General features: G+C 38.5%; 1 protein-coding gene across 1 annotated transcript in view; it reads left to right on the top strand.

The window, feature by feature from the left end:
• The first annotated feature begins 579 nt into the window (after positions 1-579).
• The window catches only part of MYO3A (myosin IIIA), a 57,549-nt gene continuing 44,100 nt past the window's right edge, over positions 580-14,028 (top strand). The window contains exons 1-10 of the mRNA XM_010155455.1: positions 580-656; positions 2,254-2,353; positions 3,731-3,847; positions 4,998-5,102; positions 5,188-5,271; positions 5,744-5,946; positions 8,240-8,338; positions 8,439-8,553; positions 11,915-12,041; positions 13,008-13,218. Coding sequence (XP_010153757.1) covers positions 580-656; positions 2,254-2,353; positions 3,731-3,847; positions 4,998-5,102; positions 5,188-5,271; positions 5,744-5,946; positions 8,240-8,338; positions 8,439-8,553; positions 11,915-12,041; positions 13,008-13,218 — 1,238 coding nt within the window. The remainder of the gene's footprint in view (positions 657-2,253; positions 2,354-3,730; positions 3,848-4,997; positions 5,103-5,187; positions 5,272-5,743; positions 5,947-8,239; positions 8,339-8,438; positions 8,554-11,914; positions 12,042-13,007; positions 13,219-14,028) is intronic.

Below are 14,028 nucleotides of genomic sequence, written 5' to 3'. Positions count from 1 at the left end.
GTATAAACAGGATCAGGGTTACTGAGGGTGTAGGATTTCCCTGCACCTCTGGCTTTGAATGCAGTAATATCCTTTAGCTGGGAAATGCAAATCAAGCAGCAGCAGACCATGCAGGTTAATTTAAATCTTAATATTACCACATCCTGTTTAATACAACCTGGGGGTACATACAACCAAAAATTGTCTCACAGTGTTATTGCAAGGACAGTATTACCAGGACAGCTCTCGTGTTACAAATGGGTTCCAAAGGAAAGGAAAGAGATCGGTTTTAGAAGAGGTGTGATTGGTTCACACCAGACCCTAAGACCAGAGTCTGAACGACAGTTTGGGAGTAATCTGCAAAATACCTGTGTGTAAAACTGGCAAGACTTGGTCCCTCTCTTCCATTAGGGCAACGCAGATCCTGTTGATCCATACTGGTCATTGTGCTTCCTGGTCACTTAGCCTCCACACCGGGTATTGGACCGCGATATTGGCATGGCGACTATGCTGACTCTTGTCTTACGTGTTTGTGTCTTGATATTAAAGTTGCAGAATTAGTCAACTCTGGTGGGTGTGTGAAGCTCCTGCCTTTGCGCTATGAACAATGGAAAGACTTTAGTGGTAGCTGGCACCTGCCTAAGGGAGGAAGAAACTGCTCCATTACTGGCACCTGGGTGAGGATAAAACATTCTGTCACCCTCAGGGATCATAATAGACAAGAGAAATGGGAAGAAGTGCTAGATGAAGTGCACTCATGCCTGTGCTTCCGCCATTCAGATCTTGATTGCACTCACAATTTGCCCATTTCTTGCAGCACCCTCTCAGGCCTGGCAGTCAGTAACTAATGCCAAGAGGGTGCCTGCTTGACTTCCTGCACCTGCATCCCACATCAGCACACAGCCTGTGTGACCTGCAGTAGCACCTCTGGAATAGGTTATGTTCGTGGAGCCATTACCGCCCATTAAATTCTGCAGTAAATCTTACTGTGGGAGTTCAGCAGACTCTTAGCTTGTCCCATCAGCATGATGTTTATTCATTTTGACTTTCCATTTTGCTGCAAGTGGCCTCTTTCTCTTATCCTCTGTTCACTGTATGTTCAAATTTTTGGGTAGAAAATACCTGTCTGCTTTTACTCATGTTGTATGTCCAAATGTCAACATTAAATAAAGGATGGATCAAGGTAAAGAGTGATTGTGTTTTATGCAACACACTCTTCCTGCTGTCTCAGTTGACCAAAGTGTATGTTCTATGTGCTTGAGAGATGCCTTCCTACCTGTAATATCAAGGGGAGTGAGGTCATGTCAGGAGATCTGATTTATTTGGTAGCCTTTTTGTGTTTATACTGTATTGCACATCCGAGCTTGAATTAGTTTGTGAACTCTTGCTGTTATGTATCCAGTTTCCCTTTCCATGACTTGCCCCCATCTCCTAAAGCTAGTATAACTAATGTGGGTTGTAAACCTTGCATTTTCTGATGGTTTTGCTTTGTTTAGCAATGCCTTTTCTCTTGGACTGAGAATGATCCAAGTCTCTGGGAATTTTCTTTCTGATTTCTGTAAGACTGCATAACGTTTTCTTTGTTTTGATTAAAAGAGAAAAAAAAATCTTTTTAAGACAAAGTTAATTGAAGTCTAACCCTGATAAGAAGAAAGAATTGAAAATGTTTCCTCATTTTGTACATTTTTTTTTTCCTGTAGAGTCCAAGAAAATTATTCTTGATCAGGATGTATTTCACATACTGCAGTGGTTCTGTAACACCTTACTGTGTGACCATCTCAGCCAGGCTTTATAGCACTGTCACTACTAAGCTAAAAATATTTCCATCCAGAATACTGTCTGCATCATCCTTGCCATACTATCTCATCATACACCCCTGGTTTTGTCCTATCCATCATGTTTATCTGGGTCATTTTTCTTTTTGCAGTTAGGTGCCAGAGTTAGTGACTGTTATATGCTTTATAAATATTTTCTTTTCTTTGTGGGCTGCATAGGTCACGTCCTGCAGCTGATGTAGTAGTGTGATCAAGCAGGGATCTGTACAATGAAAATGGTTTTCATGGTGTCTGTTGTGGGATCAGACCATATGTTTTGAATCATCGAGTACAGGTCTGCTGTACTAAAAAATTATATCCTGTCCTGTTATTCGTGTGTTTGAATTCAGAACAATGGAAAGCTGGGATGTTTTGGCTGACTTGCCTTCAAGTTGGTTACAGGTGAAAGATCTGCTCTATGTTTCCCTGCATCAGGAAACTGCGTGTCTTTCTTTTCTAGGTTTGAACGTATTCATACAAAGAAAGGGAACTACAGTAAGTCACTAGTTTCAAACCAGGAAGAGGTAGATGATTTAGCAACCTTGGAAGTTCTGGATGAGGTAAGAACCTCCATTTTCATGTTTTTCCAAAGAGGAGTAATCAGGTAATAAAACACAATGGTGTGCTGCTGATTTTCCAGTTCAACTATGTTGTCACGCTTCAAATGTGTAAGTGTACAATGGCCTTTTGCCAGTTTATGCAGAATGTTATTGATGAAATTTGCTGTGTCGGGAATGGTTCCAACTCAGTGCTAAAACACCCTCTGCAGTCAGAGCCTCAGACTGAGCAGTATTGTAGCACCATTTGCTTAACAGGGTTTATATTGATCTATTTTTTTTTTCAGCTAGATATCTAGTTTGTAGGGATGCGTTAACCTGAAATTGGTGCAGGTCCAAGGACAAGGACCTTCTCCCCTGTTGCTTGGTTATCTAGTGTTGTCTCAAACTAGCTTGCTATACTCTCTTAGGCTGGGTTCTCACCGACTTACTTTGGTGTGAAGATGCATTGAGGTTTATGTCATCTGAGACTCTGATCTATCAATGCTTTATTGTGAACTTCTGACAAAATTATTGATACAAATCTCACTGGTTTGTCAAAATTTGAAAATGAGTCCACTAGGAGGAGGGGAACATTCATAAGAGAGGAGGAAAGTGTGTTGTGTTTAAAACTTTAAGCTTCAAAACCAGAAATAAGAAGCAGGCCACAGCACATTATCTGCAGGTCTTAGAGGCCATCAGTTGTTGTAAACAAAGTCATTCTTCCTCTGCCAGGCTGTACATAGACTACAGTTCACATTCTTTTATCTGTAAAACTTCTCTGGTATAGGGCATCTTCATCAGTCCAGAATACTCAGTGTGGCTCTTGAGCTGGTAAACTACATAATGCTGACAGCCCACAGGACATCTTCCATTGTCTAAGAGCTTGGTTAGAGTAGCTTAATGTTTTAATATTGACTGGGATAATCCAGACTTCACCTACTGCACAAAGCTCATATTTAAGCATTTTTTTAATTGGGAATAGACTTATGCTGTTAAGGCTGGTTTTCCTCTTTTTCCATGAAGCTTATAATCAATCTGAATTCAAGCTTATGACTCTTCCTTGATGAGTTACGTGAAGCTGTAGTGTTAGAAATTGACAAGACTGTTTCATGGGAACCTTTGATTAACTGAATTAAAACAAGTATAAAATTATTTTTCTGCAGCCACTTGGGTATTTTTAAGTATATATTGGTCACAGTGAATTTGGGCACAAGAAATCATGAATACTAGGGTCTTTGAAAGTATTACTCACTTTTGATCAAGATCGATTGTATTTCTGACCATTAATACATTCCTTCTCTCTCCTACTCACTCATTGTAACTATAGAAATATCTTATACATTTCCTTAATATTCTTTTTTCCCCCTGTGATTCAATCTTCCTGTCTTTCTCCATCAGAATACAGTAACAGAACAGTTGCAGAAGAGTTATGCCAAGGATCAGATCTACACATACGTTGGAGACATTCTCATCGCTGTTAATCCATTTCGGAACATAGACATTTATTCTTCACAGGTGTGAAAGTCTAGGTTTGGTTCTTTTCCACTAGCAGTGCTTTCCATTCAAATATGAAAATTCGTGTTAAAAGTTAAGACCATTCTTGACGCTTACTTCAGTTCACTCTGAAAAGCAGAATTACCAATACAATTGTCCCTTCAAGTGCACATTGACACACACCCTAATCATGTGCTGAATTTCAGCACAGAAATGAGTAACTGTAAAAAAATGTGTCCAGTATCTTTACATGTACAGTGTAGCTCATGTCTATATCATGTCTCAAGTGCTACAGCTATATCTGAGCAAGTAATCCATTTTAATCGATAGATTAAAATAGCATTTTTGAGGTCATTGTTCTTCTAGTGACTTTCAACCTTCACTCTATGATGAGATCAGTTGTGCTAAACTTCGTGAGGTTTGTTGCCTGGAACCCAACAGAGTGTAAAGGCTCTAGCTGCCCATAGCAGCCAGTTCAGAAGTAATATCTGTCCAGATGAGTGCATTTATTCAGGTGAATCTTACCTGTCTTCATGGGAGGGAGCATTTCTTCCCCTCCACTTGCCAGGGAGAACTTCTGTACTGAACCAAATGGCTGGAGGTAGGAGTTGGGGGCATTCTCTCCCAAGGCAGCTGGGAAAGTCATAGCTGTTTAACTGAGCAGGTAGTTTACAAAGCAGTCCTGTCAAATTTTAACTTTTGTGAATTTGCCTCCCCATTATACAAAAGAAGACAGATATGAAAGTCCAGTCATACGGTAATTTGCCATTACTCTTTATCAATTACTGCAGGTACAGAAAAGATACTAAGTTTTAATATCAGTATCATGCAGAAATATTAAGAGGATGTGAAGTGCAAATAAAATGAAATTTTAAGTTGGTCCTTTGTGTCTGGTAACATCCATTTTTCTCCTAATAATTTGAGTTTTATAGCATAATCAGAACTGATACCATACAAAATTGTACTTCATCTCTTTTAGCAGTTCTTTTAGGACTAAGTAGATACAGATTCATGGTATAGCAAGTGCAGTAACAGCTCACTCAGGAAATACCACTGCTTGTAACCTCATCATGCTGTACACTAATCTGAAAAAAAACCATATACTCTGTTAAGATTGTACAAAAAAATTGTTAAGGGACACTGATAATGTTTTCATTTTTCTTACATTTAGCATTCCAAACTGTATATTGGAGCCAAACGGACTGCTAACCCTCCTCATATTTTTGCTGTTGCTGACATAGGTTATCAGTCCATGGTGACATACAACTCAGATCAGGTAAAGATGAAGTATCTTTAATTATATCCTGTGCTAGACAGGGAGATATGTAATGAGCTCAGAGTCATGCTCCTCTTCTCTGCAGTGTATCGTTATTTCTGGAGAAAGTGGAGCTGGCAAGACGCAAAGTGCTCATCTTCTGGTTTCGCAGCTCACTGTCCTGGGCAAGGTACGTTTCAAAGGGGGAGCCTCTGTTAGGCTTTGCTATCTTAGGCCTGATTGACTGTACCAATGGACAGGGCATTGGTAAGGGGACAAGACTGTAATACATTTTCCAAAGAAAGATTGGAAGATGAAGCTGATCTATCTACGCTTTCTCTCTCCTGAACTAGAGTCACTTGAAAATATTTTGGGGATTCTGCAGGGAAGTACCCACTGAACTGAGGGCGGTGACTTAGTCTGTCCCTTGTTTAACTGAGTGTCTTCAAATCACCCAAGCTGTACTAAATGAAATCCTCTTCTAGCTTTTCACCTCCTTCTACAACCAGATTGCAGTAACAAAAACATCCCTGTGCTATCAACGATGTTTCCAGCCAAAACAAAGCCCTATGCCAGCTATTCTGAAGAACATTAACTGTAGCCCAGCCAACACCAGCACAGCGATGACTGATAATTTTAAGCAATATCTTTTTCATATCCAGGCTAATAACAGGACTCTACAGGAGAAGATCCTCCAGGTGAATAACCTTGTAGAGGCATTTGGAAATGCAGGCACTATCATCAATGATAACTCCAGCAGATTTGGAAAATATCTGGAAATGAAATTCACTTGTGGTGGCACTGTTGTAGGAGCTCAGATTTCAGAGTATCTTCTTGAAAAATCCAGAGTTGTCCACCAGGCAGTGTAAGTATAAAAACCATATTTGACCTACTTTGGGAGTTACACAGTAGACTTATAATGCAGGAAATTATCTTGAATCAAATCATGAAGATGAATAAGGTACTGGGATTTTTTTCTTATAAATGATATATAAATAGCTTACAAATCTGTAAGCTAGCTGAAAATTACTGACTTTTTTTTTTTTTGCATTGCCTCCTGGGTTATTTAAACAAATCTCATAAAAATGCGTATGTGTATATATGAAGTGTATCAGAATGTGTAAAGAAGTAAAAACTTTCTTATAGTTCAGTTACAAATTTATTTTTGGAAGTTTGAAATATTGTATTAAGTATATTACTTGGATTTAATTCCTCTACATTTCCTCTGGTATTGTAGATTTGTTTGTTTGTTTGCAAAGTGCTTGTTTACTTTTTTGGAGCATCTAGTAGGATTTAGTTATAAAAGCTTATGGATGAAATGCAGAACAGATCCATCTCTGTTTTGTGTGTGTGTATCATAATACAAAACTACAGAAAAATTAAATGGCATTTCCACTTAATTTAAATTACTGGCATATATTTTCTGTCCTAATATATAGCACATCCAGATGAACACTATTTTGGCAACTATTTCTGCCATAGTAACGATAGGAAACACACGAGTTTGAGACAGTGGATGTCACTGATTTAAATTTTTCCTTTTCCTAATATCGTACTCACTTTTAGTCTTTTTGTGTTTCTGCATGACCTTGTTGCCCGTTGTAGGTGTATGACATGAAGAACATTTAAGCATCACTGGGAAGGTTTCAATAAACAATTGAAAGTTAGAGGCAATTTTATGAAATTACAGGGGTTTTTCCCTATTCATCATAAGCACAGAAACTGGTTTTTCAGAATAAAATCAGCTTTTTCCTTAAAATACCATTTTATTTCCTACCTTTTCATAGTTTTTTTTCTGTGGCTGTCAGTTTGTATCTGTATCTAGCCACATGCTGAGACAGGAAGTTGGCAAAGCATTTACATGCCTCAGGTGCTGTTTAGGTAGGAGTTTAGGGGTCTGAATTCACAAGAACATGCCACTGAGCTGCTTAGCATGAGAGCCACTGTAAGAGGTTAAATTCTGAGGCATGAACTTCCAAGCGTGCCTGAAGCTGTTTGTGTCAAGTGAGCTCTCTGTGTGGCTGGTCGATACGGCCGTGCCAGGGCAGAGAACTGGCATTCAGGTACCTGCATTACAAGGGCAATCTGTTCTGCTCTTCTGGGAGAACATGACTCCCAAACTCACATGGAAAGCTAGGAATGGCTTTTTGCAGTGACTGATTACCAAGAAAATGGGAGACTTAAGTTCCAGACCCATTTCAAGGCAGAAGGGTTTGAACCTTCAGGTTCCCCTACCTTTCCAAGAGAATATACAAGCCATCAGGACACTGAACTTTCACAGAGCGTGTAAAGCATGGCTGTGCAATGTAACGGTTAAGACACTGAGGAGGAAGATAAAGGATCTGCTCCTACTCCTTAAATTGATCTCATTTTCTTCTACTGACTGTCCACAGTAAAATATACAAACTAAGTTGACACTGGACTCTGGTCTAAGCACCTCCATGCAGAAAGGAGTGCACTGGGCTTCACAGAAGCATGTAATGGTGCTCCTGAGACACATGCCCCATGCAGAAACCAGGGGTTTGAACACAATTCCTTTTTGCCATTTCCAGTGACGGCCTTGGCCAACTCAGGGTTCAGTGGTGGTTGCAAGTTTCCACCTAAGCATCCTGTTCTTCCTTTTAAGGTGTACAGGAAGCTTAGATGTGCAAATAAACCTCCGTTCTGGGTTTGGGCACCTACCTTTTAAGCAAAGCATGCTAAGTCATAAGGCCCTTTGCCGAATGTCTGCTTACGTGCTTTCTTGGTTCAGGACTAAAGGACACAGCAAACATACTGGAATCAGTGAATCGGGAGTGTATAGCTCTCCCATGGTGAGATTTTTTTAGATGACTGGAGGTTAAGCAGCCCATTGAATGTGGGTGGGTGAGCAACATGCAAGATCTCACCAAGCATCTACCAATTGCATCAAAGGCAGAGCAGCATTTAGCTGCTTGTAGCACCAAGCGGCTCCCCTGGTAGCTTCAGAACAAACACACAATGGCACAGAAAGGGTGTTCTTCACGGAAACTTGTGTAATAAAGCTTCTTTCAGAGTCCTCTGTCAGTTTACATGAGCCTTGCCTGTTATTAGAATAAGATTTAATAATAGCTTGTATGTCATCAGTAAATGTAAAATTGTTACGTTACTAAACCAGTTTGTTGTTTCTGTTGTTTCAGAGGAGAGAAAAATTTCCATATTTTTTATTATATTTATGCTGGTCTGGCAGAAAAGAAAAAACTGGCACATTATAAACTGCCAGAATATAGACCTCCCAGGTAATGCAGTTTATTTTTACATAAATTGGTTACTAAGAAATGCAGTGTTGAATTCGCAACCTCATTTACATTCTAACTCTGTATCCCTCAACTCTTTCAGATATCTGCAAAATGAACATTTCAGAATAGTGCAAGATTTCATGAACAATAGCTTTTATAAGTCCCAGTTTGAATTAATTGAACAGTGCTTCAAAGTCATTGGTTTTACATTGGAGGTGAGTGTTGGTAATAGGTTTTTTTGTGAACTTTATTGGCTACCTTAATTAGGAAAAAACTTATATAAAGCATTCAAATAAACTTGCTTGTTATTTTCTTCCTTTAGCAGTAGTGGGTGTATGTTTTAGGATATTGCATGATCAACTTACTGTTATATTACCACATTTTAAATTTTTAAGGTTTCAAGGCATTGATAAACTAATAAAATGGTATTAGCCAACAAGACTTTGAAATCAGTGAACACAGCACAGCTGAGTAATCGGGGGGAAAAAAAGGCTTTTGCAAATTAAATGCATAGAAAATGATGTTGTAACTATTTATTAGGCTATAATTTTAGTCCTGGGAATATGGGACTCATCCCTGTTTTAAGATGAAGTCTATGGTGAGAGTTCTAAAAACTCATTGAGTTGATCTGAGTTTTGATGGACTCAATACATTTTCACAACTCCAGGGGTAAAGTTGAATTAAGTTTTTACATCCCTTTGAAGTGAACCTCATCACTAAACATTAGCTGAACCCATTCTTTCTTTATGATCACCTATCATTGCTCTGCTGGCCATTAAACCCCTCTCCTCAGGCTGTCTTTGGTATAATTAAAATAAAAACAGGCCTCTAGATTTATAAGGTGGGATGGAAGGGAAGGAAACCCCAGCCTGCACCCTAGTTCTCTGTTCTTAGGAGAAGTGGTGCATCACGGCGATAGTTTACCACTGACTTTATCATAAATGATAGTAGGAGTATGATCCATATAGTATCTGTGAAATATAGCTCTAGTGCTATATAGCTCTAGAATGGATGTATGTTTTAATTTTTTTGACCAAATTGCATGTTGTAAAGGGCTTTTCACAGAAAATTACTCACTTGTGTTGAATATTTCTGGCTTCCCTCAATGTAAATATTTGAAGAGCTAGCAGAACAGATCTATTCACTTATTCTGTTTCTCCATACTAATTTTGCAATAAGTAGTAGTAGCTGTGGAGTTCACAGTCTCCTTCACCTCCACATGCTTATTCACAACTGCACTTATTAATATGACACCTGTTCTATCACATCCTTTCACGCCTGTACTTTTGCCTTTCCAGAAGCAGTGTGGAAGGATATGCAGAGTTCAGCACAGATAGCAGTTTTGTCACAGCACCAGAAACCTTCTTAAGTCCAGTTTATACTGTGCAAAGCATAATTTTTTTTTTCTTCCTGGTTCTTTTGTTCACTCGGATGGATGGAAACAATAATTTTGATCATCCAAAAGAGACCTTCCTTATATATTGAAGATCCAGTTAGAGCTAGGTCACTGGCCCCATTGTGTAGTTCTAGCACGGCTCTTCACTTGATTAACTCAACAATCCACTGTGAGCTGAATCTGGGATGAATTATCTATCTGTAGAAGCCCCAGAGTTTCAGAAGCTGCTTGAGTACCATAGGCAGTCTAACTGAGGTTATGTGAGAGCCCCATCCCTGTTAGCCTATCTTACATTCTCCACAGGGTGAATTAGCCTGTCTGAGGCTGTGTTTGCAAGAGCCAAGGAACAAAGGAGTCTTCTTGGCACACTGATGTTCCGATACAGGATGCGTGTGCAGAGACAATTTATGTTCAGTGAGAAAAAGATACTGTAAGAGAATTAGTTCCTTTTCCAAGTTTGCTTTTTAGTAATGCAGCCTTAAGATTTGAGGTTTATCCCAGTGCACAGAGGAGGGTCTATATAAGCATGCTCCATGTTTTATTAGCAGAAAACCTTGGACAGAACATCTTCTCTTCTCCAATTAAAACTGAGGCCTAAACAAGGCCTTATTTCTTTGAAATTTGTTTTTATCTGACTGGCAGGCTTTAATAGTAACTCTTGACAGTACTCCCTATCTTAAAATCACACTGTTTTATTTCAGGCTGCGTGGCAAAAATAATAGGAAAGGACTGCCTGAGGTGAACAATAATCATGCTGTATGAGACAGATTAAGCCAGATTTCAAACACACTGGAAAAGGGCACAAATGTCAGCAGCTATATGTACTGTACAGCATAATGGCAGAAGTTAAGCTATCCATTTCTTTGCATTTCATCTGTGTCCCTAAGCTTAAAGTGAGAACAATTGCTAAAAACCTAGATAAGCTGTGTGCCAATTATCCTGAGCATAATTTTTTAGAGTGAGCTTATCTAGTTTGTCTTACTGTCACTGGAATAATTAATTTATTAACTGCTAGATTAACTTCTGCAAGTGTTGAAAACAAGATCAAGTATTCTAGAACAATTAAGGGTTTTATCTGAGTCAGTGATGCTTGACATGGTACCAGCAAACTAATAAATACTGGGGATAAAATGCAATGCAATTATGAAAAGCCAATTGTTATGAAATACCAATCAAACGTACACAACTGTTTTTATAAAACTACTATAAAACTTATAAACCTGTTTTTTATAAAATACCCTATTACTACATGCCTCAAAATACATAGTATCACAGATTCCTAGCTTAATACCTAGTTTGCTTTTGCAGGAACACCTCAGCATTTCTGAGTAGAAAACAGCCAGGGATCATCAAGTATACTGATAAACAGTCACAGTTCAGATGAAACTTCACAGTTCAAATCTAAGTCAAACTTGCAAGGAAAGCATCATTTCATTAATTGAAAATGTGATTTTATTTGTCATATGTACGTACTTAAAATAATTTACTGTATATATCACTTCACTGTTCAGACTACTATTAGTCTTTTTTCCAAAGCAGAATCCCTCTTCAAAACCTACTCAGTAATTTGAAATCTAAGTATGTTTAAGTAAAATCCATAGTGAAGTGCTTGGTGAATACACAGTGCCTAACTGACATTTTGAAGGGTAAAGTGTTCTGCCAAATCAGAGATGCGAGTTTTCACTCTTCTCCCAGGGAAACTTTTTCTGATGACATTGGTAGGAGCCATTGCAGACCTATTATTTGGAGTACTTTTGTTTCTGTGATCCAAGAAACATAGATGGAGATTTTTTTATATTTTTGTTGATATAGGTATTACGTTTTTAGATAGAGTTGTGCCTGCAAACACAACAAAGAGTGTATATAAATAACCTCTGAATGTGTAAGAGGATTATATTCACCACTGTTTTGTACATCCCATACTCCATGTCAATCCTGTCCTGTTGACAAGCATGGAAGAGAGATTAGGCTATCATTTGTCTTGCCCTCTTTGGGTGTCTTACACTTGAAAGAGTATGCTGAGTATGGAACAGGGAATAACTGCTGAGAACAGTAATACTAAAAGTAGTGGGCATGTGGCAGACAACAGGAAACAACACACACACGTGCCCATCGCATAAACCCAAGTGACAAATCTATCTGGCTATTAAGTATTGTATCTTTTTTAATATACTTTTCAGGAACTTGGAAGTGTATACAGTGTCCTGGCTGCCATTTTAAATGTGGGTAACATTGAATTCTCTGCAGTCGTATCTGAACATATGATTGACAAGAGTAACATTTCAAATCCAGTAGCCCTTGAGAACTGTGAGTGGTTTTTCTTGATTTAAGGTTGTTTTCCTGCAGTGTTTTGCTAGTGAATTCCTTTTATTGTAAGAGAGTTATCAATGGAAACTGTATTCGCATGGAAATTTTGTAAGAATAATTAAATGCTGAAGATAGATTAATTCCAAACCCATCCCAATTTGAACGCAAAAATTACAAATTTTCTATGTTATGCACCTTATTTGAGTAACTAGTTCACTGGCATTCAGGAAACATGACTAATACTGCAGATGCCTATACAGAAAACCTTTGGAATTTTTCCAAGGTTATTTGAACATTTGATGGAGAAGCTCATTAACACGTTAAATAGTTTTTTTCCCAGTTTCTTTCTCAGATTGTTCCACACGTGTTCCTGTTGAAATATGGCTCACTAATTCCTTGGAAGGGATACCTTACATTGTAGGCTGCTGGGAAGCAGAGGAGGGAAAAGAGCAAAGATTCTCAAGAAAGTTACTCTTTCTCATAATTACAGGCAGGGAGATAATGAAATCTTCACGCTATCTTCTTACACATTTTCCTGCCATAGATAGAAAAATATTGTGGAACTGGGAAAAAAGCACCCCTTTTTTGGAGGAGGACAGCAGCAGCTAATATGGATGGATTATAACTGAGAGGGATATTCACACCTCACAACTTCCATACTCCTGACGTAGGCACCTAGATTCCCTAGCATTTCTTTAGAGAAATAACCTCCTTGATAAAGCAATTTAGAACCTAAAGGCCTCTGCTTTGAATTACTTACTCATTGACTGCAGTGGAAACTAGGAAGATTGGTGACTAAATTAAGTACTGGCTGTTGTTTGGCATGAACACCCCCATTAGTCGTGGTTCAAGACTTTGGCTTGGCCCTTATTCATAATACATTGCACTTGCAGCTTTGATTGCAAAAATGCATATTTTTCTTTCCAAAATCTGCCCCTGAGCTATGCCTGTGACCTTCCTTCCTAGGCGCGTCCTTGCTGTGTATTCAGGCAGATGAACTGCAAGAGGCTCTCACCTCTCACTGTGTAGTGACTCGAGGAGAAACAATTATTCGTCCCAACACTGTGGAAAAAGCCACCGATGTCAGAGATGCCATGGCCAAAGCACTGTATGGGCGCCTTTTTAGTTGGATAGTCAATCGCATCAACACGTTACTCAAACCTGACAAACATTTAAGGTAAAAGCAGCTTTTCCAGAATAAAGGAGATTTTCTGTGGGAATAATATCATCTACACTAGAGCATTTAGTGTTCTCATCTACTTTTTCTCTGCTACGTTTTTGTTTATGACACCACCATGTTAAAAAAAGAAGGTTTTATCCTATTCATAGTATGCAGTGAAAATACAGTAGATATGGATAGCACAGGCATCTGGTGTTTTCCTGTTTGACCTTTACTCGTTTGACCTTTACTCATTTAACTCTTCTTAAGTGACATACTAACTACTTTTTGCTTTATACCTTTTCAGGGTCAACTTTTGATATTCATCTGTTGATTACATAGATCAAGTTCTCCTCTTACATGCACTGATGCTGTTGCTTCTGTCGTCATTGTTATGGGCATAGTTTCATATATATGTGAGAGTAGTTTCCAAACACGTTTACAGAGGTCCACCCTACCCTTACAAGGGGACGTTTTAAACACAGAGACAAGAAAGAGATTGGGAATGAGGATATAACACATTTTGCAAATTAATCAAAGAAGAAATTATATGATTTGCATTGTAGATCGTACAGGTTGGGGCCCTCTGTGACTGATAATAACAGTTAAAATGAGCAAACTTACAACTACCTGAAGAGTAATATCAATAGTAAATAGGTTTGGTTTGCAGATCTGGATTTTCTGGATGTTTTAAAAATTTTTTAAACACCAGAGGAAAGCCAAGGCTGCAAAGCTAAAATTTGTCCAAACTTTCAAATATTTGGTTACAGCACAGCAGCAATGAACAGATCTTTAATCAGTAAGTGACAGGATAAAATTCGTGATAGA

This window comes from Eurypyga helias, unplaced genomic scaffold (assembly GCF_000690775.1).
Source record: "Eurypyga helias isolate BGI_N326 unplaced genomic scaffold, ASM69077v1 scaffold44670, whole genome shotgun sequence".
NCBI lineage: Eukaryota > Metazoa > Chordata > Aves > Eurypygiformes > Eurypygidae > Eurypyga > Eurypyga helias.
The sequence above is the reverse complement of the archived record's forward strand: the minus strand, read 5'-3'. Positions and strand labels throughout refer to the sequence as shown.